The sequence below is a fragment of the Eptesicus fuscus genome, chromosome 7 (genome assembly GCF_027574615.1).
Source record: "Eptesicus fuscus isolate TK198812 chromosome 7, DD_ASM_mEF_20220401, whole genome shotgun sequence".
Lineage (NCBI taxonomy): Eukaryota > Metazoa > Chordata > Mammalia > Chiroptera > Vespertilionidae > Eptesicus > Eptesicus fuscus.
In genome coordinates this window covers 52795169-52821404 of record NC_072479.1, presented here as the reverse complement: position 1 = coordinate 52821404, position 26236 = coordinate 52795169, and the positions used below count along the sequence as shown (strand labels likewise).

Below are 26236 nucleotides of genomic sequence, written 5' to 3'. Positions count from 1 at the left end.
AGACAGAGGAGACGGCTTCTGGGGCAGGGATGAGAGGCTGCGGATGGGATGACTAAGGGTGTTTGGGGGGTGGGAGGCCAAGGCAGGGAGCCCAGCCTCGGAGTCCCACCTGAACCTTCTGTCACCTTGCAGCCCACCAACTTCACCAACCCCGTGTACGCCACACTCTACATGGGTGGTCACGGCAGCCGCCACTCCTTGGCCAGCACGGATGAGAAGAGAGAACTCCTGGGCCGGGGCCCTGAGGATGAGATAGGGGACCCTTTGGCGTAGGCCCGGCCCCCGCCCCGTCGGACTTCCCCCAGAGAGCTTCCTGCCCCTGCCAGAGAAGTCCTCCGTCAGCCCCCTCCTGCCCAGCCAGCCCTGCCCGGCCCGCCGGGATGTATAAATGTAAAAATGAAGGAATTACTTTTTATATGTGAGTGAGCAAGCGAGCGAGCGAGCACAGTATTATCTCTTTTCATTCTTCTCCTTCCTGCCCACTCCTCAGCAACCCCCCCCCCAATGCTGCCTTCAGGGAGGGGGGACATGGAGGGCTCTGGGGGCTCCTTTGGCTTACAGGTATAAGGGACCCCCACCTCCCATCTTCCCACCAAAATGCACCTCCACTGGGAGAGCTGGTGGTGCTGCCTCCCCTTCCTGGTCAAGACACTTTGTCAGGGCTTTCCCTGTAGCCCCCCCTTTACCCCCCCCCGGCTCCCTGAGGGCTGATTCTGGGGCGGAGAGTCCTCGCTGCCCCTGTCTGGAGGGTTTGGCTCTGGCTGAGGTAGGAAGGAAAGGATGGAGTTTTTAGTTCTTGGGGCGTCCATCCCATGCCCCAGTCCCCATTCTAGGGGCAACCTTGAGATGGCCACGCTCAGTACCCCTCCCAGACAGGCACCCCATCTCCAGTGCCCCCACATGGCTCCCAGGGCTGGAGACTTTGGTAAACAGTCCCCCAGACTCCCCTCCCCTGAGGAGGAGGTGGGGCACACAGAGGAAGGGCAAGCGGGCAGCCCCGTTTTGGGGACAGGAACGTTTTAATAATTTTTGCTGAATTCCTTTACAACTAAATAACAGATATTGTTATAAATAAAACTGTAAAAACAAAAAAAGAAAAAAAAAAGAAAAGAAAAAAAAACCCACTTGTGTCTACCTATGAGTGTGAGATTCTTGGAGCTGGGCTGTGCTTTCTTGCTTCAGCCACCAGAGGGAGCCCTGCTCCATGCCATGCTGGAGGCAGGCTCGAGAGTCTGAGTGCCCTTTTCCCTCCACCTGGGCAGTGGCAGAAGGGGGTGACACTGGACTTGACAGGAAAGATCTGCTTCTCCCCTGTGTGTGACCTTGAGCAGGTGACTTAACCTCTCTTGGTCTTGTTTCCCTTGGCTCTGGGATACTAACCCCAAGATCTGTTTCTCTGCATTGTCACTTTTATGGGACACCACCACCACGCCTACCCACATGACCCCCCAGTGAGAAGTCCCACCACGAGAAATGAACACACTAGGTTTGTGAGGGGATTGCTCATCCTTCAGGGTGGTCCCATACAGCTCTCTGCCTGAAGTTGTTCTTAAAGCGCTACCATCTCACATGTCATAGAGACCAATTAATCAGATGCCAAGAGTAGACCCCTGGATTCAGGAGAAGGGGGTCCTGGGGTGAAGGAGAGCAGGGAAAACCAGTTTGCCAGGCCCCGTGGGCCACCTACAGACCTAGTTTATCCATCAGTTTAGACATCCCAGGGTGGACAGGAAAGGACAGCTACAATCAAAGGGATCCCCGGTCTACTTCAACCCCTGACCCGAGAAGGGGACCTCTTGCAGGTCACACAGCTTTACACTGAGTCTCACTCTTCCCTCAACAGGAAATATGAGCTTAGGGTGGCTGCAAAGGCCCCTTACCCAACTCCCAAAGGGGAGCATGCCTTTCATTCCCCTTCCCTCTTAGCTCTGAGATTTCACCTCCAACCTCGGCCTCCAAGCCACCTCTGAGATCTTCCACTGCCCCGTCTCCCCAAAGGGCCCAAGGGCAGAGGGATCCTGCTGAGAAGGGGAGTCCTTGATCTTTGAGAGGGAGGTTTGTGCACCCATCTGTCCACCAGGTGGCGCAGGCACTCCTGCAGCGCTGCTCATCCTGAAGCCCAGCACAGCCCCCTCCCCAACACTAATTATGCACCTGCGGGCGGACCCCAGCCCTGCCTCTCCCTTTCTTCCCAGGGGCTATTCTGCCACACCCCCTCCACCCTCCACCAGCGGCTCCTCTCCCTCCCCCTGCGCCTGCCTGCTCCCCCTGCGCCCCGCCTGCTCCCCCACCACACCAGCAGCCCCACCCCCTCACTCTCTCCCTCTGCCAGCCGTACATCTGGCGCCCCCGGGGAGCCACTGATTCTCTGCCTGTCGCCTCAAGATCCTGGGCAAAGCGAGAGGGCCCCCAGCTGCGGCTTGGAAGGCACACCCCTCCAGTCAGCATCCTCTCTCTGCCCCCCAGGAACAGCAAGGAGAGGGTCTAGCAGGAGGAAGCGACGGGCAGAACCAGGGGCAGGGGCGATATAGACAGAATGAGAGACGAGATACAGAGATGGAGAAATACAGGGACAGGCAAAGACCCCGAGAAGAGAAGGGAGGAAGGGAGTGGTGTGTGTGTGTGTGTGTGTGTGTGTGTGTGTGGCTGGAGGGAGAAGTGGGTGACCTGAGATTGTAGCAGAAGGAGGGAAGATGGGGTGGGTCTGGGCTCCAGAAGGTCAAGACCTTAGTGATGGGCATCTGTCCTGAGCACCCAAGGCCCCCACTCACTGTTGCCACACCCCTGGGCTTGAGGCCGGGGCTCAGGATTCTGGTTGGAGCCTCGGAGCCTCTGGCCTGGCCACTCCTGCCTCCTTCTCCTCTCTGCTCCACTGGCACCCAGACTCCTGCCCCTGGCTGGCCGGCTGCCTGCCCGCCTCATCTTCGCAGCCTCCCTGATCTTCTGTGTGAGTGTCTGTCACGTCCCTCTATCTATCCGCTTGTACGCGCCTGGGCTTGTCTTCTGGATTGGCAGGGCCAGCGTACACCTGCCTGTGTGTCCGTCTGTCTGGATGCTTGCCTCTCTGCCCAGGCAAGGAAGCAGGGCAGGCTCTGAAGACCTGGTGGGTGTACTTGTCTCTTGGTGCAGCTGTGCATTTGTTTCTGTCTGTGCCCACTCCCGAGGGCGTGTAAACCAGCTGTGTCCAGCTGTGTGTCCGTGTGCCTCTAGCGCGTCTGGCCTCTGCGTGAATGTGTTTCACTCTGCCTGTGTGCTCAGCTCCGTGGTGTGGCCTGCCTCTGTGCATGGCTGGGTGTATGTGTTGGTGTCTCAGGGTATGCGCCTCTCTGTCTCTTTGCTTGTCTCTATCTCTCTCCCTGCCCCTATCTCTCTGTTTGTTCCTATCTGTTGGCTTGTCCCTCTCTCTAGCTGTCTAGGTGTGGGTCATACCACAACCTCAGCCACAGCATCAGTGCATAGCAACAGCTGACAGCTGAAGACCGGGCTGGAGAGAGAGAGAGAGAGAGAGAGAGAGAGGGAGAGAGGCACTAGGAGGAGGAAGGAGCTGGTGAAGAAACAGCCAAGAGGATAGGGACAGAGACAGGGCTGAGGACAGAGACAAGGACAGAGACAGCAAGGGGACAGGGATGGAGAGGAGCTGATGGGGAAAGATGGGACAGTGAGAGGGAAGGGAATAGAGATTACACCAATAGGCCAGGCAAGGCGGCGCTGAGGGGGGGCTTTCTGCCCAACCCCCCCCGCAGGGGCGCCCTGGGGCGCCGGGGGGTCACGGGGGGGGGGGTGTGAGGGGCAAAGGTGAAAGGCCGGTCTAGCCGAGGAACACTGAGATCGCGGCGGTGCCCTGGGGGCGGGAGGGGCCGGCGGCGGGCGCCGTTTGTCAGCCCTATTGACAGACGTGATGGGGTTTCCGTCCGTGATCAATGATTCTCATCTCCCGGCCGAATGAGCCGCGGGGCGCCCATCCATCCCCGTCAGCGCCGCGCGGCGGCGGCCGCCCGAGGCCCCGCCCGCCTTCACCTCGCCCCGGCCCTGGTCTCGCCCCGGGACCCACCTTGGCCCCGAGCACCGAGGGATTCGGGTGGTGCTGGGCCCTTCGGGGACACCGCTCGGGAGCTCGGGCCCCACGCCCTGCCCTGGCCCAGGCCGGGGCACAGACCCAGCCCCTCGGGTTCCGGGGCCGCGGCCGCCGCCCTCTCCCTCGCACCTGCGCCGGGGGCGTGTCGGGGCGTGTCGGGGTGAAAGTCACCTTCGGTGCCCCCGGCCGGGCGGGAGGGGGCGCGCGGGGTGCGGCCCGGATTGGAGCGCCGCGGAGCCCCGCCCCCGCCCGCCGCCGAGTCCGACCCAACTTTCTCCCCCGCCCGCGCCCCGCCCCCCGCGCCGCGCTCGCTGCTCGCGCTCAGTCCGCGGGCCGCCGTCCGCCGCCCAGGCAGTGCCCCCGGCGGCCAGCCCGGAGCCCCCGCCCTCGGCCCGCTCCCGCCGCCCGGACCCGCCCCGCCCGCCGCCCGGGAAGATGCGGCTGCTCCCGGAATGGCTTCTCCTGCTCTTTGGCCCGTGGCTCCTGAGGAAGGTAAGGGCAGCGGGGCTGCGACGCGCGCCGGGTCCGGGGCGCGAAGGTCCGGAGTGCGAGGGGCTCCTCCAGCCCACGCCGCCCCCAGCCTGAGCCTCCCAACTTTGCGGGGCGTGGGGGGTGCCGACAGACAGACTCCCCGTCCAGGACGGGGCTCCCCGGGGCAAGTTGGCTGGGGGTCGGGGGCAGGACGGGGTGGAGGCCCGACTTGGACCCGGCGGCGCGGGCGGGGGACGCGGCGGGGGAGGGGCCGCGGCACGACCCAAGAGCGCGCCAGACGGAGCGGGAGTGCGAGACAGACAGACAAGCCAGCAGGGTGTCAGCCTTGCCGCCTCGCCGCGCCAGTCTCGCTCGCCACCCTCGCTGTCTGTCCTTCCACCGCTCCACTCGCGCCTTCGCATCTCTCTCTGCACTTGTCACCATGCCCGGTGGGCGCTGTGCTCCGAACCCGCACAGCCCGAGCACACGCGCGCGCGCACGGACGCGCACCGATGCGGCCGAACTTGGCTACAGCCTCCCACCCCATTCCCCGCGGAGACACCATCGCCCTGCACAACCTCGCAGACACGCACACCCCTCGGTGGCGCCGGCTGACGGGGGGCAGGGGCTGTCTGGAAGGGGAGTCTCTCCTCCCGTCCCATGCATGCCCCCCCCCCCCAGCCGCCTCTTTCTCCGGCTCCTGGGCGAGGACTCCGAGGCTAAGGGAGCCCCGACTTGATCTGCCTCCTCCTGACTTGGAGGCTCCAGCGGTGTGCTCCTCGGAGCGGCGTGGAGTGTGGGGCGGCGTGTGCACATGTGTGTCGGGGCAGCCAGGCGTGGGTGTCTAGGGCTGGGGACCAGGGTGCATGGGCACGCTGGGGTGGTGCGTGGTGCTGGCTTTGAAGGGGCAGGTGCAAGTGCCTGCTTCACCGCGCGGCCATCTGTGGGGGGACCTAGGCCCTGGTCCGTCTCCTTCCATCAGCTCCCCGGCCCAGGACTTCTGTCTCCTGCACTCCCGCTGTGACCTAGCTACTCTGGGGGCAAGCAGGTGGCTCCCTAAACCCCTACTCCCTGCACCCTACCCCCAGCCCCTGAAGAGCGTGAAGGGGTGTAGTTCTGCCCCCAACACTTGGACCCCCACCGGCTGGGCCAGATCACACTCAGCTGCTCCAGCGGGGCAGGGGCTGCCCAGTGAGCCTGGCGACAGGGCTTCCCGATTCTCCCAAACCAGCCTGGTGACCTTGAGGGGCTGGGAGGTGGGCAGAGGAGCCCCCTCCACAGACGCTGCTTCCGCTAGCGGGGACTTCTACACCTGCTGCCCAGCTCTGCCCTTGGAGGGCTGCATGGGGTCCATGCCCCAGAACCCACTGTTTGTGAAGGCCTGGGGGAGAGGAGGGAGGCATGGCACTCCCTGCTCCTCCTTTCAACTCCCCCCCCCTCCACTCTCCCCATCACATCAACTCCCCTGTGGACAGATCTGCTTTAATTTCCTCTGCCCCCTGAAGGGGAATGAAACATCTGGTGGAGAGTTGAGGGAGAGTAAGCACGAGGATGTGAGCAGCGGGGACCTGGCTGAGTGTGTGTGAGCTGCAGCTGTGGGTCTTTGTATTGGAGTCAGTGGTGAAGTGTGTATCTGCCATTTAGTCCAGTTTATGTGTACAGTGTGAGAAGGGGGTTACCTGTGTGTACAGACTGTAGGTGTGAGGATATTTCTCACTGTGCATGGGAAGTGTATGTAGAAAAGTGTTTGTGTGTCTGTCCGAGTACCGATCGGGGTGTACTTGTGTGCACGTGTGAGTATGGCTTGTGCACACATGTGCACCCCAGAGTGGATCTCCAGTGCCCCTGTGTGCTGCAGCCTCTGTGTGGTCTGTGTGCGTGTGCAGGGTTTGTGAGTGTGGGTCTGCGTGCTTGTGGCTTTGAGTGTGGGCATTGGGCTGTAAGCCTCAGGATGAGTTCATGTATCTGAGTGTAGCTTGTGTGCGTGTGTGCGCAGGCAGGGCTGGCAGTGGCTGACACTGGGTAAGAGGCTGGGGGGACAGTCTACAGGTCAGCTCTTTGGGAAACCTTAATTGTCCGTGCCCACAAGCCTGCCTTCCCCACCCTGGTCACCTGCCTGCAGCTTTCTCCTTCCTCTTTGCTCCAGAATCCTGGTCTCCTCTCAGGACCTGGGACTCCCGGCTCCCGCTGACCCTGAAGCCCTGCCCTCTGGCCAGGCCTCCTTCAGGATCTTTCTAATGTGGTCCGGGCTAAGGTCTCCAACTCCTTCTCCCCCTCTCTGTCTCTGCCTTCCCCACTCCTTGCCAAAGCATCTGTCTACTGGGAGAAGCAGCAGGCGATCAATAGTTACTAATCACTAATCACTAATTACTAATTAGCTGGGGGAGGGCAGGGGTGGGGCCCTGGGGGACCTTCCAGCTCTATCCTGCCTGGGGCATGATTAAGCCCAACCGAGTCTCCGAGCCAGCTGGCCCCAGCCACGCGTCTCGCCTGCCCCTCCCGCTCCCAATAACACTCTCTAGCCCCCCGCTAATCTCTGGCTGGGCCACTTAGGCACGTGCAGCCGAGGCGAGGCCCATCGCTGTGGGTAGGGATTTGGGGGGTAATCAGGGCTGCAGCTGGGCCAGGGGCACAGGAGAGGGGGTTGCTGTGACAGCTCCCTTTGGCCGAAGCCTGTGAGCAAGGGAGGGAGGGGTACCCGCTGGAAAGGGTCTCAGGTGGGCGCAGGGGCGGAGGTGGGGTTCCAGGACAGGGCGAGTGGAGAAGAGGTGAAGGAGCGGAGGGACAGAAGCAAGGTAAGGAGGACCCCTAGGGTCAGAGACTGGGTCACCGGGAAGGGGTGAGACCACACTGAAAGAGACCAGGCCGGTGGAGAGGGCATCCCAGGGGTCAGAGAGGCAGTCCTCGGCCAGGAGATGGGGAACTTTGGACAGAGCCCTGCAGCTCCCCACGCTGGGGGTCCAGGAGGGGGCAGGGCAGATAATAGAGAGACGGCGGGTCCTGTGGGAGGGGTCCCAGGACTCAAGCGTTTTGGGGAGTAGTGGGGAGTTTCAGGACGCGGGGTGGGAGCGACCTCAGGGCGGCTGGAGAGCAGGGAGCGCAGCCTGGAGTGCTGGAAACTGGCGAGCCTCCCCCTCTCCCTCGCCTCCCCCTCCCCTCGCCTCCCCCTCCGCCCCCTCCACCCCGCCCACTCCCCCTCCGGCTCCGGCTTCGGGAAATTACATCCCCGCTCCGCGGCTCCCGCCCCCCCACGCGCGGCGCCCCGAGCCCGCGCCTTTATAGGCACATTTATTGCAATAATAAAGTGAGGCGCAGGGTGGGGGGCGGGGGGCGCCGTTCCCGGGGGGACCGCGCCGGCTCTAGGAAGCAGGGAAATAAAATAAAATAAAATCAAAATTCAGATAACGGTGAGCCTTGCGCTGCAGGCCGAGAGCAGGCGGGCAGGCGGGGCTGAGGGGGAGGGGTACCCGGCCCAAGGGCAGAGCCTGCCCCCCCCCAGCGGTCCCCCCTTCCACACACACGCTATAATACCGTCTGGGAGGAGGTTTCTGCACCTCTACCTGCCTGGCCCCTCCCACAGCCTGCTCCTGCCCCGCTTCTACCCCGTCCTCTGCTTGTCTCCCACACCTGTCCTCAGCTGCCTCCTCCCTTGCCTCCTCCCCTCACTGGTCCCCGGTTTCCCAGTCCAGTCTCCATCCCCACCCCCACCCCACCCCCTAGGTTTCTGCACCTCTGTTTCTGCCCAGTAACCATTTCCCATCCCCCATTTCCCTTCCCACCGGCATCCCCTCCCCATCCTACAGCCCCTGTCCCTTTCTCACTCCTGCCCTTCGCCAAAGCCCATCCCTCATCCACCATCCCTGCTCCCCACCCTCATTTTGGTTCCCATCCCATTCCCCTGGTCCCCCCCTCTGGGCACCCGGCTCTGCCCAATGCCCACCCACCATTTCTGAGCTCCTCTTCCTCCCTGCTCCCATCTTCACCCCTGATCCTACTCTGGTTCCTTCCTCATCGCTGTACCCAGCCCCGGCCTTCCAGGTGCACACTCCCAGGCCCCCCCCCCATTTCTGGGCCGCTCCTCTCGCAGCCTGTCCTGTCCTCCCCACTTCTGTCTCCACTCCTGTCTCCATCCTGGGCCTCAGCCAGCTCCCAGCTGCTCACCCGCCCTGACTGCAGTGCCCCCGCCTAGTTCTAGGTGCAAGGTCTCAGGACACGCTCCCCTCTTCATCCCCAGCCAGGCCAGAGCTGGTCCTGCCAGCCACGGGCGCGCCCCCCCCCCCCATGGGAATCCTAAGCGGCCCTGCCTGACCCAGGAAGCAGGAGAAGCAGGAGAGAAGCCACCGACCAGGCTGGAGGCCCCAGGGAGGCGCACCCTGCAATGCGGCTGGGGGCCAGCCGTCTCATCCTCCCCCTATTCCCAGTGTTCCCGCCCCAAAACAGCACAACCCCCCCCCCCAATGGAGTTTGTTAAGCAGCAAGAGGCAGCCTCAACTCCCCTCTGGTGCGTGGGTTCGCTGCCTGGGGACAAAGCGCTCCTGGCTCGGCTCCCACCCGGCATGGGCCTGGAGGCACCTGGTGAAGCGCACCCCCACCACCCCCACATCCCTGTCTGCCACCAAACACCTCCGCGCCCCTCCATCCCCACCCGCGGCCCGGCCAGCCTCTCCCCTCCGCAAATGTCACCGCGTTTAATTAGCTTAATTAAACCAGCGCTGGACTGAGGGGGACCCTGCGCGGACAATACCCTGCTCTCATCTCGGTCCCGGAAGCAGGAGGACGGCACCCTGGGTTCTGGACAAAGAGGGGCTCCGTGGTCACCCTGCTTTCCCCTCACTTCCACTCCCACCCACAGCTGGAGACAGACAACCTGAAGGATAGAGGGGAAAGAACCACCGAGACATAAACAGGGAGAAAAATAGAATCATAAAAGGAAAATTGGAAACAGTGAGGAAGAGACTGAGAGGCAAAAAAAGAGACTGAAAGTCCGGGGGGGGGGGGGGGGAAAAACAGTGAAAGAGGGAGAGCGAGAGAGGGAGCGGGAGCAGGCGAGCAAGGAAGCCAGAGGGAGGATTTTATTTTATTTTATTCCATGTTCCCATTTCTCGGCTCGTTTCCTCACAGACCCTCGCTCCTCCCTGTCCAAGCCCCTCCCCCCCCAACTCTTCCTTTCATCCTGGCTGTCTATGGCCAGGGGGGTGCAGGTGCCCAAAGCCTAGGGATCAGAGAAGCACAGAGGTCAATTTGTCTGGGATCAGAGCGGAGGGGGGGGCACCTGGCACCCCCCACCCCCCAGCCAAACCTGCCTCCCTGTCCCAGCCCCTGCCGGGGAGGAGTTGCTGGACGGAGCCAGCCCCCCACAGGTCCTGGGCAGGGTGCAGGACACTGGGTGCTGCTGGGTGTTGGGGGGGGGGCAGGGGGTGACTCAGAGGCATTTGGAGTTTGTTGGAGCAGGCCTTAGGGACTGATGGGAGTCCCCAGAAAAAAAGCAGTGGTTGGGCCCAGAGAGGTGAGAAGATTAGGTGTCAGAGTTCAAATGGCCCCCCTCCCCACCCTTCCCCTTCCCTCATCGCTTCACACACCCGCCTCCCATGCCCTTTCCGGGCTCCAGTTCTGCTCTCTCCAAGCCCCTTCCTGGGAGGTCCTTTTCCCTCCTGCTGCAGCCCAGGACCCTCTCCCCAGCCCTTCCCAGGCCCAGCCTCAGGGCGTTAGCTGCCAGCTCCAGCACGTCTGTCTGAGTCAATCACTGTTGCGGCCCGCACCCCTCACCTGAGCTGGGAGGAGGTATGGACGGGAGGAGGAATGTGGGGGGCGATAAATATGTATGACGATCGGGTGGCGGCAGCCGCATTAATAACCCAGGATCGCAGCGCTGCGGGGATGGGGACCAGGCGGTGGAGATTCTAGCCCAGCAGCTTGACTCTGCCGTTCCTGTTCCCTGTGGACACCTGGTGTATCCACATGGGTGTGTACACACAGAGGAGACACCATGCTGTCAGGTCTCTTTACCTACCCCAAGCCCAGCCAGCAGGGGCCACTAATGTACAACTCACACATGCGCCCCCGGGGAATCAGCGAGAGCCCTTGTCCTATCATTGTGGCTGCACTGACACACACCCTCTAGGAGGAGCTGGACACATGGACACAGGATGATAGGAACTCACACAGGACAAGTGACACACCCAGAGATCACACATAGCCAGCCCGGGTCACACAGATGCACCTGCCACAAGGTGATACACAGCCTCAGCCTTGTTCAGATTAATACACACAGCCAACCAGGTACACATACAACCCACGCACACACACATACAGAGCTGCCACAGACTGACACAACAAACATTCAGCCACCACAAGCAGGCACACACACACACACACACACACACACACAGTCACCAGGGCACACACATAACCACCATGCACAGCCACCCTAGGCAGACACACACCCATCACCATAGCTACACACACACACACACACACACACACACACACGCAGGCACAGGCATCACTCCAGGTAGACAGGCACGCAATACAACCATCCTAGGCTAACAGCAACACAACCACACCAGACTGACACACGCGGTGCTCCCTCCCCAGTCTGAACCCACACGCAGTGAGGGCCACCCTAACAGCACCGCTCGCACAGTCTGACTGACACACTCTGACATGTACAGCTCCTCTCCCTCCCACTCCCCGGGCTGGAGCGGCATCTCCATATTTCTTCCTCTCGCTGGCTCTGACCGACTGTCTCCTTCGCTCCTGGCCACCCCTGCCCCCCCCACCAGATAATTGATGGCCCAGGCCTGGCCCCACCGCTCCCGCCTCTCGATCTATCTTGTACTGGAGCCCTCGCTGTCTCCCAGATCGCTGCCACCTGAGACACAAGGAGACGGGTGGGGGCGGGCCAGGGCGGCTCCTCCTGCCGCTCCATCCGAGCCCCGGAAGCACCACCAGTCGGCCTCCCCCACTGAGCAGGAGCGCTGGAGGCGGGAGAAGCACCCGCTAGCCCACAAGCCTTACAGACTCTCCACTGCTCTCCCTGGCTGTGCTGGTTTCCCGTGCTCTTCCCAGACCGAGTAGAGGATGAGGCCCGGGTGGGGCTCTAGTCTCCACAGAGGCATCTGGAGGTCTTCACCTCTTTTTTTTTTTTTATAACATGTATATTTTTATTGATTTCAGAGAGGAAGAAAGAGGGAGAGAGAGATAGAAACATCAATGATGAGAGAGAATCATTGATTGGCTGCCTCCTGCACACCCCCGACTGGGGATGGAGCCGCAACCGGGATTGGAATCATACCCGGGGCCCTTCAGTCCGCAGGCCGCCCGCCGCTCTATCCCCTGAGCCAAATCCGCTGGGGCTTCACCTCTTCCTTGATGCTGGATGTTGACAGCGGTCATGGCCTCACTTGCCTGAGTCCAACTCCTCCCTGGCTCATTACTCTGAACCAGCGATTTTCAACCGATGTGCCGCTGCTCTCTGGTGCGAGAATTTTTAAAACATGCAATATTTGACTATTTAGTCAGGGGCTTTGACCTCCTCTTTTCTCTTAGATTGTCAAGTTAAAAAATGACAATGGCCAACACAACGATAGTTATCCGGTATGGATGAATAAAAAATATACCTATTTTTTTTGTCAGATTGGCCAAAATAATATTTTTGGTGTGCTGCAGAATTTCAGTCATTAGTTTATGGATGCCATGAGATGAAAAAGGTTGAAAATCGCTGCTCTGAACCAACCAGGCTCCCGGCTGGGCTGGAGGAGACGGAGTCCCTGTCCCCATATTCAAACCCACACTGGCTTGGGCTTTTGCAGCCGCCTGGGAGATCTGGAAGAACACAAGGATTCTCAGTCTCATCTCAGATGCAGAAACTGAGGCCTGGATAGGTGAGGTGATTTGGCCAGGACCACACAGCTTGAAAGGGCTGCAGCTCCACTCCAACGCACACGCCCCGAAGCACTCCTGCGGGCTGCTGGGCTCCAGTTGGTCTCCTAGTGGCTTTGGGAAGGGGCTGGCATGGTTGGGTGGCCGGGGACAACTCCAGCATCTCTTTTTCTTCCTCTTTTTTGGTCCACAGGCCGTCAGTGCCCAGATACCGGAATCCGGGAGGCCGCAGTACATGGAGCTGCGCCCCGCAGCGGCCGGAGGGGGCGCCCCCGTCCAACAGCTCCAGGCGCCCAAGTCTTCCGACGGCCTGGGCACCGCCCGCGCCTGGAGCTGGGCCTGGCCCGCTAACCACACCGGGGCCCTGGCCCGGGTGGGGGCGGTGGGGGCGCTCCCGGCGCAGCGCACCAAGAGAAAGCCGTCTATCAAAGCGGCCCGCGCCAAAAAGATCTTCGGCTGGGGGGACTTCTACTTCCGGGTGCATACCCTCAAGTTCTCGCTGCTGGTGACGGGCAAGATCGTCGACCACGTGAACGGGACCTTCAGCGTGTACTTCCGCCACAATTCGTCCAGCCTGGGCAACCTCAGCGTCAGCATCGTGCCGCCCTCTAAGCGCGTCGAGTTCGGGGGCGTCTGGCTGCCCGGCCCCGCCCCCCACCCTCTGCAGTCCACGCTGGCCTTGGAGGGCGTCCTCCCTGGGCTGGGGCCCCCGTTGGGGTTAGCTGCTGCCGGGGCGGGGCTGGGAGGCAGCCTAGGGGGCGCTCTGGCGGGCCCCCTCGGGGGGGCGCTGGGCGTGCCGGGGGCTAAAGAGTCGCGCGCTTTCAATTGCCACGTGGAGTATGAGAAGACAAACCGCGCGCGCAAGCACCGCCCGTGCCTGTACGACCCCTCGCAGGTGTGCTTCACCGAGCACACGCAGAGTCAGGCCGCCTGGCTCTGCGCCAAGCCCTTTAAAGTCATCTGCATCTTCGTCTCCTTCCTCAGCTTTGACTATAAACTGGTGCAGAAGGTGTGCCCAGACTATAACTTCCAGAGCGAGCACCCCTACTTTGGATAGTGCGCCCCGCCCTCGCCCCAGCCCTGAGCTTCCCGCCGAATCCCAGCCTCCCTAAGTGAGACTCCTTCCAGTGACCCGCAACTCCTGTGGCCCCGTTCACCCTTCCATTCTGGGGGCTATTTGCTGGCGTGGGTCCCCTTTTCCTTATGGGGGGGTGTCTTTGAGGCCCCCTCAGCTACACCCCAAAGTGAAGGAACAAGAGCGCAGCCCCAGAAACGGCGGTCCCAGCGTCCCCTGTGTCCACATTGGGTCCCCTTTACGTCCCGGCGCTGGGCTGGACACGCCCTTTGCCCTCAGCTTTAATCACGCCTAGCCTGGTCCCCTCCTCCCACCCTGACTTCCTTACCCCAGGCTCTTGTTCTTCTGCTCCACCCTGTCCCCGCGTAAAAGACTGTAAAGATGTGCGTGTGTGAGCCGCGGCCCACCCCCCGTGCCCCCTGCCTGCCCTACGCCTGTCCCTCTTTCTCCGACACCCCAATTAGGGTAGTGGAAGCAGACGCCCGGGCCTAGGCGATGACTCTGGCCCCTGCCCTCTGCCTGCCTCCCTCCCTCCCTTCCCTGCAGTCCTGCTCCACCTGCCCCTTTCCGGCTGCTTCCTCTCAGTGATATTTTTTCTACTCCAAAACAAAATAAAGTGAAATCCAATACGAGTTTCTGTGAGACCTTTGTAGGGAAGGGTGTGTGTGTGTGGATTTTAACGTGTGGCAGAGGCCGGGCCAGGCCCCCTCCCCCTCTACCCCGTGGCTTGTGGGAAACTGAGGCAAATATTGATGGAGCTAGCACCTTGGAGGTCATCCAAAACCAGATCACACAGAGAAGAGGACGACCCTTGGTGTCGGAGCCCGGCTAGAGGGGGGATTTTCCTCCCAGAGGTGGGCAGAGCGAAATGCAGCAGATAGGATGAGGACTGAACCTGAGAGGGGACTCCTAGCGGGCTATTTGGGACGATTTGGGGGAGGAGGTATAATGGCCTTGAATTCCCATTCAAGGAGATGCTGGGACTTCGTAAGCAGAGCGCTGACAACCTGCTAAGCTCCGTGGGGCTGGCGGGAGGCGTCAGGTGGGGGGAAGGGGAACGGTGTTTGCGGCATCTGGAGTCATCGATCTTCCTTTTCCTTCCTAATTTCGTGGGCGCTGAGTTTGCAGACGGATGAGGGAGAGAGGGAGTGAAGCCTGAGCCTGAGATGAGGGGGTGGGGGAAGGGACAAGAGAGTTCGGAGAGGGGGGCTTCGTTGCCGCTGCAAGCCGCCAGCAAACAAGGCCCCCTTCAGCCAGCTGCCCACCTCCTCCACCCCCGTCTCCAGCTCCAGCCTTCAGCTCCCACTTGCAGCCGCGCCTGCTAATTTTATCCGCCCCCTACCCTGGCCTGAGCGTTAATTGGCTGCGGCTTCATTAGCAGTTCTCAAGCTCAGCCATCACCCCCTCCTCTCGGGACCCCAGAAGGGGGCTAGGAGGGGGTACAGACAAGCTGCAGCACAGAACGGCGCCTCCTCTTCAGCCTTCCTTTGCCTTTAGTCCTGGGTCCAGTGTCCTCCAGGGGATTGCCCACTGGCTCCAGCGGGAAACGGAGTCAAAGGTGTGTGTGACCCAGACATTCCTGGGAGTAAAAAGTCGGTAAGGGGAAAATAACTATCGGATGGATGGATGAATGGATGGGTAGGTGCCGAAAGGAGAGAGAGGTGGGAAGTGGTTCTGGGTCAGAGACTGGAGGAAGTAGAACTCAGTGGACTCCTACCACAGGCCTATTGCTGGAAAGACATGAGAACACTTGGAGCAGGAGTGGGAGGGAATGAGGTAGAGCTAAAGGTATGAGAATCTAAAATAGAGCTAAGGGTATGAGGCCTGGTATGAGAATCTAGTGAAAATGGTTGGAATTAGCAAGTTAACCCATGTGGGCCTTAGTTTCCTCATTTGTAAAGCAATAATAAAATAGTATGCGATTTTGCATATGAACTTGCTTTGTGATGGATTGTCCTCCCCTCTCCGGCAAGGTCAAGGTCGTCCTCTCCTCCTCCTCCTCCCCACTCTTTTCTTCAGACATCTGGACTTGTGGGAGCAGAGTGAGGTGCCACTGCCTGGAATGGCACTTGTTGATGTCCATTTTTTCACTTCTTGATGTCCCAGCAGTCAGTAATCTATTCTTATACCTCCAGGGCTATGGCATGCCTGGCACAGAGTAGAAGCTCAACATGTATGTTGAATGAATGAATGTGTAATATTGCTATGTGGGGCAATGGTTCTCAAAATCACTGCTTATTAGAATCATGAGGCGAGGTTTCAATGCGTGTCAGCATGAGTGGGCAAATGTCCACTGTTCGTTAAGATCCATTGAATTAGAACCTCTGAGGAAAGGCTCCACACTCATATTTATATCAGATTTCCCAGCTAATTCTGATGCCCAGGTTTGGGAACCTACTCCTGGAAAGGTCAATGAGTCCCTCCCCCAAAGGATGAGGTCAGAGGAACTCAGGCTAAAAGGAAGATCCCTTCCTTTCCAAGTATCTATCGCCCCAGGGAATCAAAGAGAGCTCACCGACTGCCTGGAAGGCAAGAGGTGAACAGTAAACAAATTCCAACACGTACAAGGACCAGCAGGGGCATCTCACTCAGCTCCAGGGTGTCCCAGGAGAAGGAGGAGATGGCCAAGGAGGAGGCAGGTTAGTAAGTCAGAGGAGGAAGGGAGGACAACCCATTCCAGAGCATGTGTACAAACAAAGTCTCATTTAATCCCCACCACATGTTATTTTATTATTGATTTGCAAGTGAGGAAACTGAGGCCAGATAGGCTAATTTGCTAGTGAGTCCCAGAGCTGGAACTTGAATTTGCCTCTCACCCTTCCAAACCAGGTGACTTCCAGTCCACCATGGCTCTCTAGCTTGTATAGTAGTCTTTGTATTTCCCAGGGAGCCTAATAATACTAGGTATTCAGTAGGCATCCAATAAATGGTTGTTGTCTGGACGACAGGGCGCGGGGTGGGGATCACCTGAAGATATCTAGGACAGTGAGAGGGGGCGGCAGTAGATCCCTTTTCTTTCAGACTGGAGTCTCTGACCCTGGGGCTACAGACGGGAAAGGAAGCGGAAGAAAGGTGGAAAAACTACAATTCCCAGAAGACCATAAAGGAGTCGCCTCACGCATGCGTAGGCCTCTACCCTTAATCCTGTGGCTTCTAGGGCCGCAGTTCTCACGCATGCGCTCTCGGGTCAGCCTTTTCGGACCCCTTGCTTCTCCGAGCTAGAGTTGGTGGCTGGACTTCCTGCGACTTCGGGTTGCGATGCTGCCTTTCTCTTTGCTCTGGGCCACTCGGGTAAGAATGGGGCTCCGGAGTCTGGGTGATCAGTTGAAAGCAAGTTCCCCTCCTACCGTAATATCCATTCACAAACTATGGGGTTCTCCTGGCTTTTCCACTCACATGGTCTGGGTCTTCCGGGAGCGGACGCGCAACTAGGGAATCCCCGAGACCCTCGGGTGCACGCAGAGTATACTGGGGGCCCCCCCTCCATTCCGGTAATCAGAAGCCCCAGGGCCATGTGACCATCCATTTTACGTGGCAGTTGGGGAGGGAACTGTAACAGTTGCCCGCGGCTCCTGTGCCGGCGAACAGCGGGATTCCCGGTCTGGACAAGCAAGCTGTCTTCCCTGCAAGCTCTGAGCCGTGCAGATGATGCAACCGAGCCCTACTGCTTGCATCAGGGGTCCTGCGGCTCTGCGGGCTGGAGGGAGGTGGAAAGGAGCCGGGCAGAGGACTGTGTGTGGTTTTTGGCTTCCCTGCCATCAGCCCCCCACCTCCGCCCCCACCACTCTCCCCCTGGGACTGCTAAAAATCTACCCTGGTTTTCAGAACATTGGATGGCTACCTCCAATGTTCTGAAAACCACCTCTAACTATGGTGAGCCTGTTCTCTGAATCCCTTGCAACTTGGTCTCCTCCCCGCTGACTGGGATATCAGTTTATGGAGCCCCTACAGGGAAGACCCTTTTGTTCCAGTGAGTGGAGAGGTTCTGGAACCTCTAGCTTCTAGAGCACAAACTTTGTCCTCTGGCTTTGCAGAGTAGTTCAGGGTCTAGTGGAGGGAGATTCTGAGGGGAGGTGAATGGATGGACTCAGAACCACCCCCTGGACATTGATCTCAGCCTTGGCTCTAGAACTGGCTTTTGGAGGTGGGGGTGGTGAAAACGGGAACAGGCCGGCTGGACAGCTGGCTGTTGGGTTTGGAGCCAGAGGGCCTCATAGGCATGGCTGGTGGTTGTTGGGAGACTGTCGGAACCCTTTTATCTGACCCTGGCTTTTCCTCCCGTAGCCTCTGCGGAGACATGGTCAGCTGGTCAGGATGGCCATGCGGTGCCAGCACAGTGAAGCAGCCCAGACCCAGGCTGGAGAAGCAAGCAGGGGCTGGACAGGCCAGGAGAGCCTGTCGGACAGTGACCCTGAGATGTGGGAGCTGCTGCAGAGGGAGAAGGACAGGCAGTGTCGTGGCCTGGAACTCATTGCCTCAGAGGTGGGGTCTGGGGAGCGGGGCCAAGGCTTGGGCCACCATGGGTACAGGAAGCCACAGGTCATCTTACTGCTATTTCTCCAGTCTCCCTCTCAGACTCAGGGCCTTCCTGCTGGGCCTTCTCTCTCTCTCTTCTTGCTGTCCTCTGAAGCAGAGGCAGAGGCAGCCTGGGTTATGGGTTGGGGGCATTAGAGGGCTTCCAGAGCCTTCCAGGGCCCCTACAGTCAAGTCTGGTCCCTTCCCTGTCCCAAGAGAAAAGAGAAACCTGGAAGCACAGGTACGCGTGGACAGGTGGGCTTGCTGGGGACACCTCTCATGGCAGCTAGGTTTCTGAGGATGCTGCCTTTGGCCGGGCCCCAAGCCTGACAAGGAACCCTGAGTGAACAGAGCTTTCTGTAGAGCTCAGCTCCTTGCGGCCTGGGCTCTGGCAGGGTGGGCTGTGGGAGACTCTCAAAAGGGGCTCTGTACCTTCTGACATTGCCCCCACCCCTCACCCCAGAACTTCTGCAGCCGAGCTGCGCTGGAGGCCCTGGGGTCCTGTCTGAACAACAAGTACTCGGAGGGTTATCCTGGCAAGAGGTGAGGGCTAGGCACCAGAGGGCTGGAGGGCAGCCTCCGGGCTGGTGCTCCCAGTGGGGGACACCTGCCTGCACCCTCCCAGTGCGTTTAGAGGAGTAGCCTTCCCGCTCCTTTGCTACTTCGAGGGGGATGGTGCAACCCTTTCTCTCCGCCCTGATATGCCCCCCTCCCATGGCAGATACTACGGGGGAGCAGAGGTAGTGGATCAAATCGAGCTGCTGTGTCAGCGCCGGGCCTTGGAGGCCTTTGACCTGGATCCTGCACAGTGGGGAGTCAATGTCCAGCCTTATTCGGGGTCCCCAGCCAATCTGGCTGCCTACACAGCCCTTCTACAGCCTCACGACCGAATCATGGGGCTGGACCTGCCCGACGGTGGCCAGTGAGTACGGATGGGGTGGGTGGCTGACAGGCTCACTGGGCCATATGGTGATGAGAGAGGAGTTATTTATTGCCATGTGCCATGCAGATGGAACAGGCCTCTCCCTGTCCTTCAAGGTACAGTGCAGGAGGAAGCTAAGACCCCAGTAACCCGTGCCCAGCACAGAGTGGGCAGAGCAATGAGGGTGGTGCATGCTAGGAGCGGTGTTTCAGAGACGAGGTCTTCGGAGCAGGGCAGGAAAGGAGTGGGTCTTACTCCACTTAGAAGCCTTCTCACTTCCTCTCCTCCCCTCCCAGTCTCACCCATGGCTATATGTCTGATGTCAAGCGGATCTCAGCCACATCCATCTTCTTTGAGTCTATGCCCTATAAGCTGAATGTGAGTGAGTGCTCTAGGGTGTGGGTGGGGAGCTGCTCAAGGCCTAGGGACCTCTCCTGGGAAAAGCAAGAGGCTGAAGCCCTGAGCAGCCTTTAAGGTCCAGGAGGAAGGTGAGCTGCACTGCTTCTTTTTAAGGACTTTAGCTTTCTGTCTGTCTGTCCAGCCCCAAACTGGCCTCATTGACTATGACCAGCTGGCAGTCACTGCTCGACTTTTCCGACCACGGCTCATCATTGCTGGTACCAGTGCCTACGCTCGCCTCATTGACTACGCCCGCATGAGGGAGGTTGGTGGAGGGCTGGGGCACCTGCCGCGGCCCCAGGGGTGGTGGGAAGGTTTTGGAGGAGGGGCAGGCTGGGGCAGGCCTGTCTGGACCCTCCCCAGACTGAGGCCCATTCCTGTTCCTGCCCAGGTGTGTGATGAGGTCAAGGCACACCTGCTGGCAGACATGGCCCACATCAGTGGCCTGGTGGCTGCCAAGGTGATCCCGTCGCCTTTCAAGCATGCGGATGTTGTCACCACGACCACTCACAAGACCCTTCGAGGGGCCAGGTCAGGCTCCCCGAGGTCAGGCCCTGCCTTTCCCTGCCTTCGTGCCGTATTCCCAGGGCATTGTCGGTGGATCAGGGAGGAACTCATTCCACCTAAAGAGTTCTGCCCAGTCTGAGGATTCTCCTTTGCTTGCCCATGTGGCAGTTCCCTGGCAGGGAGTTTGAGGGTGGGAGGTGGGAGGAAGGTTCTGTTCCCCTCAACCCCTGGAGCCAAGCACACCCAGCACAACTGAGGTGGCCTGATGCCCTCGGGGGCGCGGGCCAGCCGGCTTCCTCTGCTCTCCCCATCCCTTGCCCTTTTTTTTTTCAGCTTAGATTCTTTTTTTTTTTTTTTAATTGATTTTTTACAGAGAGGAAGGAAGAGGGATAGAGAGTTAGAGTTAGAAACATCGATGAGAGAGAAACATCGATCAGCTGCCTCTTGCACACCCCCTACTGGTACATGCCCTTGACGGGGAATCGAACCTGGGACCCTTCAGTCCGCAGGCCGACGCTCTATCCACTGAGCCAAACCCGTTAGGGCTTCAGCTTAGATTCTGACCACTCTCTTCCCACACAGGTCAGGACTCATCTTCTACCGGAAGGGGGTGAAGTCTGTGGACCCCAAGACTGGCCGGGAGATCCCTTATACGTTTGAGGACCGAATCAACTTTGCGGTGTTCCCGTCCCTGCAGGGGGGCCCCCACAACCATGCCATTGCTGCCGTGGCCGTGGCCCTAAAGCAGGTTGGGGAGCCTACCATTGTCGGGTGGTGGGCATCTGGATGCTCAGACCCTGCTTCTTGCTAACTGAAGACAGAGCTGTTGGGAGGGAGGGGCCAGGAGGGGAGGCCTCAAGACGAGTCACAGCTATGCTGGAGGTGGAGGAGTAGAAGGGGCAGGACTCGGGGTCCCAGGTGCTGCTGTCTCCTCTCCAGGCCTGCAGCCCCATGTTCCGGGAGTACTCCCTGCAGGTTCTGAAGAATGCTCGGGCCATGGCTGATGCCCTGCTAGATCGAGGCTATTCGCTGGTGTCTGGTGAGCCAGGAGGTTGGGTGAGAGCCTCTGTAGCCTCCGGCAAAGGCCCGGGACTCACCATTCTCTGTCTACTCTTCCCCCCTTAGGTGGCACCGACAACCACCTGGTGCTGGTGGACCTGCGGCCCAAGGGCCTGGATGGGGCTCGGGCTGAGCGGGTGCTGGAGCTTGTGTCCATCACAGCCAACAAGAACACCTGCCCCGGAGACCGAAGTGCCATCACACCAGGGGGCCTTCGGCTTGGTGAGACCCGGGGGGTCCAGGGGGGAGGGTGGCTGCGAGGGGGGCGTGGGCCATGCTAATCCTCTTCTGCCTCTCTCCCAGGGGCACCAGCCTTGACCTCTCGACAGTTCCGCGAGGATGACTTCCGGAGAGTTGTGGCGTTTATAGATGAAGGGGTCAAGGTTGGCTTGGATGTGAAGAGCAAGACCAGTGAGTAGGCTGACCCCACCCCAGCCCCTGCCAGCCCCTTTACACTCACTGTCTGCCCTCCCCCGTGATCTCACACCTTCCCTAAAGCTCTGACCACTTCTCCTCACCCCTCTCTAGCCAAACTACAGGATTTCAAATCCTTCCTGCTCAATGACCCAGAAACAAGACAACGGCTGGCCGACCTCAGGCAGCGGGTGGAGCAGTTTGCCAGGGCTTTCCCCATGCCTGGCTTTGATGAGCACTGAAGGGACCAGGAGATGAGGCTCAGAGACTGGAGTTATTCTCCTTCCCTCAGCTGAACCAGCGGAGGGGTCAGCTCTCTTCCGGTTTTGTGCTGGTGGAGAGAAGGCCTCTCACTCAGGGGAAGAGCCAAATGCAGTTCCCTTCCCAGAATTTGTAGCTGAAATTCCTTTTTGTAAGAAAACTTAGAAGGAGACCGGGGAAGGGGGGGCTCTCTGCCCTGCGGGTTCCCGTTATCTCAGTGTTATGGCCTCCCTGTTCTTTCTTGGGGACAGGGGGTCACCCTCGTGAGCCAGAGGAAGGGGTGGGTAGACACCCCCCTTTCTGTTTTTATCTAATAAAATGCTAACCTGACCCGAGCTCCTATCACTGTGGGAGCGGTCCCCTGGGCCGGTGGTGATTTGTCTCCCTCCACGTGTTGTTCCTGGATTCCCTCCCACAACCACCACAAGGACCCCGGGGGCTGCAGCCTCCTCTCTCTGTCTCTGATCAGAGCCGACACCAGACGTGATTAGCAGGCGCAGCAAATTCAATTTGTTAAATGAAATTGTATTTTGCCCATGGCTGCTTCTGTTTGATCCCAGGGGACAGAGGGGAGCGAGGAGGGGTGGGATGGCAGGGGGAGGCCCAGGTGCGAGGCTGGAGGGGGTGCGGGTTGGCTCCACCGCCCCTCCCTGGGCTTAGCGGTGCCTCCTCCGGAGCAGGCTGGGCCGCAGGCAATGAGCTAGAGCAGCGCCTCCCTGGGAGGGAGCCCAGAGCCTGGGCAGACGTGGGGCCTGCCACGTCGCCTGGCACTCAGAGGCCCCTGCTTGCTCTTGGCTCACGTCTGCCACGCTCCTCACGTAGCCTGCGCCACACCCTATGAGGCTCCTGTAGCCTAGCAGAGGGGCCCCCTCGGGCCTTTTGCGTCAACCCACTGGGGCCCCACCTCCTAACCCTCCACCCCCACCCCCCTGCGTGGGACTCAAGCCGAGGGTCAGGGGTGCTTCCGCTGCAGGGAGCAAGGGAAGAGGGTGGGGGTGGAGCCGCCTCCCCGCAGGCGTGGGAACCTGGCCTGTGTACTCAGGAGCTGGACCAGGCGGGGAGCGTGCGCCCTGGAGGCTGGGGGCTGAGTGGCGGGAAGGAGGAGGCTGGCTGACGTCGGTGTAGGACATCCACCCGACCCAGCCAGGCTCAGAAGTCTGGCCGGTCCTTCTTCAGCTTCTTATAATCCGTGGAAACTGCAAGGAACTATGAAAGGGGGGGGGGGGGCGTTGCACTGAGTGCCCCAGGCCTCCCTGTGGCGGGGGGGGGGGGGGAGGCGCCAAGGGGTTGTCCCAGGACCCAGAAATGAGAGGATGGGGGGGCAGCCCAGGGCCCCCTGCAGGCACCTTGTATTGGTCGTTGGGGCTCAGGCGGTTCCAGGGCTCTGGGTTGTTCTTTCGGTCCCAGCTGTGGAGAGTGGGGGAGGGTTGGGGTTTCTCTGTGGGAACTAGGACTCTAGAGCCGAAGGTAGCACCAGCATCCCTCCCTTTGCCCCAGCACCCCGGCCCTACCCTGGGGGGGGGGGGGCATTTCCCAAAGACTGACGGGGAGGGGGAACATCAGCAGTTGCTGAGAGACCAGAAGTCTGTCACCATTGTCAGCGAGACCACATGAGGGACTGACAACCCAACCCAGGGGCTCCCGACTGCACCTGGCCACCCTGGGTCAGCCCAGCGGAGCCGAGATCCGAGGGGCTGGGGCTTCTGTGATGCGTCCCAATTCTGACAACTTGGGGCTGTCCCGATGAGTTCAGAGGACCCCCCACCCCCACTGCCTGGGGGGGGACAGTGTAGTCTCATATCACCCCTTCCGCACCCCCAGACGCTGCCTGGCCACATCCCCAGGCCCCGCAGGGATGTGGAGGTACCCATAGGCCGCCTGCGGCGGCAGAACAGCGTTGCCATGGCAGCCGGGGCAAGTCTGGAGCCACAGAGGAGAGTGCGGTTGGGTGGGCCCAGGGGGAGAGGGGCTCCAGCCCGGTGATGCTGGGGGGCGGGGGCGGGGGCGCTGCAGGGGGTCCCTGCCAGGCCCACCGATTCCCACCATTCCTGAGAGGCGCCCTGCCCTGCCCCCTCTCGCCCCATCCAGGGCCCCAGCCAACGTCCCAAGCCCGGCCTTTACCAGACGTCGGGGCTGCGCAGGGCGAGCCGCAGCAGGTAGAGCGCAGCGCTGCCCATGCCCAGGCCGATGAAGCCGATCATCGGGATGAGCTGCGGGAAGATGGGGGACCCTGTCCGTCAGCCCCTCCCCCGCCGCTCCCCTCGCCCTTTACAGGCTTTCCTGCCGGGCGACCCCCACCCCGCCTAGGGGCCGCGCTCCCTCCCTTCTGGGAGCGGGGACCTGGCACCTCGCGCACCACAGCTCCGGCCCCGTCTCCCTCACCCCACGGCGGGCCTCTCCCAGGGGGTTCAGGGACGCAGGGAGGGGGCACATGGCAGGGATAGTTGAGGACACCCTGGAAAAGGTTAGAGCGCTGGGGGGGGGGGGTAGGCAGGACGGTCCTGGGAGCTCGGGGAGCGCTGGGGCAGCGAAAAGTTGGGCGTTAGAATCTGTGGCTCTGGGGCCCGAACTCACCGCGGGGTGCCTCTTGATCTGCCGGTACAAGCGGGCCCCGAGACCGGTTCCCGCCATCTCGCCTCTCCCGTGTCTGGTCCTCTTCGGGGCTTGGCTCCCTCGCTGCTCCTGGGGTCCCGCCCCGGCTGGGGAGGGGTCAGCGCAGCCCTGCCCAGCCCAGCGCGCCGCAGCCAACTTACCCCACCCCTACCCCGGCCACTTCTCTCCCCAGTTCCGGGCTGAGCGGGAGGAGCTGTTGGGGAGCCGAGCGATCTCTGCGCCTCCTGGCCCTCAGGGACACCATCCTGCTGGGCTTTGGGTCGGTCCTAGGGAGCGGCCTCACAGGCTTTGACCCAGACCCTGACTGAGAGGGGGTCCAGCAGTGTGTGTGTGGGGGGGGGGGATCAGGGACTCCCCGAGACAGGCTGGCAGACAGACCTTCAGGTAAGTGCAGGTGTGAGTGCTCGCAGGTGGCGCCAGGAGGGCCAGGGAAGCGCAAGGGCATCGGCGATGCTTCCCTGACATCCAGGGCCGCCATTTCCAACTGGGGTGCCACCACACACTGCTGTCTGCGAGTGTTTTTAAACACGCGGTACCTGACTATCGAGTCAGGGGCACTGACCTCTTTCCCTTAGATTGTCAAATAAAAAATGACAACAGCCCACACAGCAACAGCCATCTGGTGAGAACGAGTCAAAGTTATACCTGTTTTGGCAAACACACACACACACACACACACACACTCACATTGGTGTGCTGCGGAATTTCACTCATTGTTTATGTGTGCCATGAGATGAAAGGTTGAGAATCACGTCTCTAGAGCATCCAGGAGCAGCAGGTCCCGGAGGCCCTGGTTCTGTCCCCACCACAGTGCAGTGGGCGGAGTGTGTGTGTGTGTGTGGTGGGGGGGGGGCAGACAGTCCAACAGAAGAGCTAACGCTGCCCCAGCCCCTCCAGTTCTGGGTGGTCCCCCCGGTTGTGTTCTGGTTGGCCTGGAACCGTGCTTGAGGCCAGGGGAGCTGGAGGTATCTTCAGTTGGGGCTCAGGACAGAGTAAGTCAGTTGTGGAACTTTGGGGGCTTGAGAAACCAGCTTGCCCTGCCTCCCTTGGGGAAGGGGGCAGGGGGGAGGGGCAGCTGTCCAAGGAGGCCACTCTCTGCCTCTGGCTGCGACAGAGGAGAAGGGAGTGGGAAAACGAGTTCAGGAAAGACAGACAAGATGCTGAAGGAGGAAAGAGAACAAGACACACAAACAGAAGTGCAGAGCAAGCAATTGATTGCCCCGATGCTATGCCGTCAGGGCGAGAAGGCTCACTCACCGTCTTTGGGGAATTGGGGTTCCAGGGACCCAGGAGCCCACCCTAACTCCCTCCCACTCCCACGCTAACCTCCGCCCTCCCTCTCCCTCCCTGCTCAGCCCGATGCTGCCAGCTCCCCACCTCCCTCCCTCCCTCCACAGCCCTGTGGCGGCTGGGGCCAGGGCGACCTGTGCACCCGCCTCTGGGGACCTCGGGCACAGGGAAGAGGGGGCCCTTCCTGGGGGCTTCCTTCCTTTCCCTGGAGCTGAGACTCCCCCCGTCCCCTGCGTTGACAAGTGCGGCTGTAATTAGGATGCGGGGTCCCAGGCTGGAGCCTCCCTCCGGCGGATAATGAGACAAAGTGTCAGAGACACGGCGAAAACAAAGAGACCGAGACTCGCGTGTGGGGGCGGGGAAGGGGGACTGACTGAAGGGATGTCAGAGCCTAGAGCGGCTCAGTGCCGCCCCGCCCTGAGCACCCGCACGCCACCTGGCCAGGGCGTGGGGTGTCTGTCACCCGTGCACCCCAGCCTTCCAGTCTCTGAAGTGACGGGCATGTGGAGGTGAACGGAAAGGGGACGCCCGTCAGTGCCTTGAGGTGTCCCCAGGCTGTCCCGTAGGACAAGCAATCCCAGAGCTCGAGCTGGAGGGGCCAGAGCTGGGCTGCACATCTGGCTCTGTGTGGCACAGCTGGCGCGCCAGGAAGCCCACGGGGACCTCTGGCCCCTACGCCGCACCCCTTTGATTATCGGGCCATCGCCCGCCTTCCTGGGTCCTTTCCCGTGCGCCCCAGTGCCTTGGCCTAGCA

The 26236-nt window shown here is 60.6% G+C and overlaps 4 protein-coding genes across 7 annotated transcripts in view; 3 read left to right on the top strand and 1 right to left on the bottom strand.

Moving 5' to 3' along the window:
- LRP1 (LDL receptor related protein 1) overlaps positions 1-1957 on the top strand; it is an 82435-nt gene extending 80478 nt beyond the window's left edge. The window contains exon 89 of the mRNA XM_054718939.1: positions 133-1957. Coding sequence (XP_054574914.1) covers positions 133-273 — 141 coding nt within the window. The 3' untranslated portion in view covers positions 274-1957. The remainder of the gene's footprint in view (positions 1-132) is intronic.
- A 2431-nt stretch (positions 1958-4388) lies between these two features.
- On the top strand, positions 4389-14028 carry NXPH4 (neurexophilin 4). 3 transcript variants are annotated; one of them, XM_054718938.1, is made up of 3 exons: positions 4504-4567; positions 12358-12429; positions 12621-14028. In XM_054718938.1, the coding sequence occupies exon 3, from the start codon at positions 12663-12665 to the stop codon at positions 13482-13484; it is 822 nt and encodes a 273-aa protein (XP_054574913.1). In that variant the 5' UTR covers positions 4504-4567; positions 12358-12429; positions 12621-12662; the 3' UTR covers positions 13485-14028. The 3 variants fall into 3 exon arrangements, with proteins under 3 accessions (XP_008147016.2, XP_054574913.1, XP_054574912.1); XM_008148794.3 differs by lacking the exon at positions 12358-12429 and having other exon boundaries at positions 4389-4567; XM_054718937.1 differs by lacking the exons at positions 4504-4567; positions 12358-12429 and adding an exon at positions 11676-12023.
- A 2660-nt stretch (positions 14029-16688) lies between these two features.
- SHMT2 (serine hydroxymethyltransferase 2) lies at positions 16689-21944 on the top strand. 2 transcript variants are annotated; one of them, XM_008148681.3, is made up of 12 exons: positions 16689-16793; positions 17787-17984; positions 18481-18560; positions 18739-18939; positions 19236-19317; positions 19481-19603; positions 19730-19869; positions 20428-20593; positions 20785-20884; positions 20971-21126; positions 21208-21315; positions 21433-21944. In XM_008148681.3, exons 1-12 carry the CDS (start codon positions 16761-16763, stop codon positions 21558-21560), a joined length of 1515 nt encoding a protein of 504 aa, XP_008146903.1. In that variant the 5' UTR covers positions 16689-16760; the 3' UTR covers positions 21561-21944. The 2 variants fall into 2 exon arrangements, with proteins under 2 accessions (XP_008146903.1, XP_054574911.1); XM_054718936.1 differs by lacking the exon at positions 18481-18560 and having other exon boundaries at positions 16734-16793.
- Positions 21945-22083: 139 nt separating this feature from the next.
- NDUFA4L2 (NDUFA4 mitochondrial complex associated like 2) lies at positions 22084-24309 on the bottom strand. Its single transcript, XM_008148680.3, has 4 exons — positions 24154-24309; positions 23701-23789; positions 22926-22986; positions 22084-22785 (listed from the first exon to the last, which is right to left on the bottom strand). The coding sequence occupies exons 1-4, from the start codon at positions 24208-24210 to the stop codon at positions 22729-22731; spliced, it is 264 nt and encodes an 87-aa protein (XP_008146902.1). The 5' UTR covers positions 24211-24309; the 3' UTR covers positions 22084-22728.
- Between the last annotated feature and the right edge of the window lie 1927 nt (positions 24310-26236).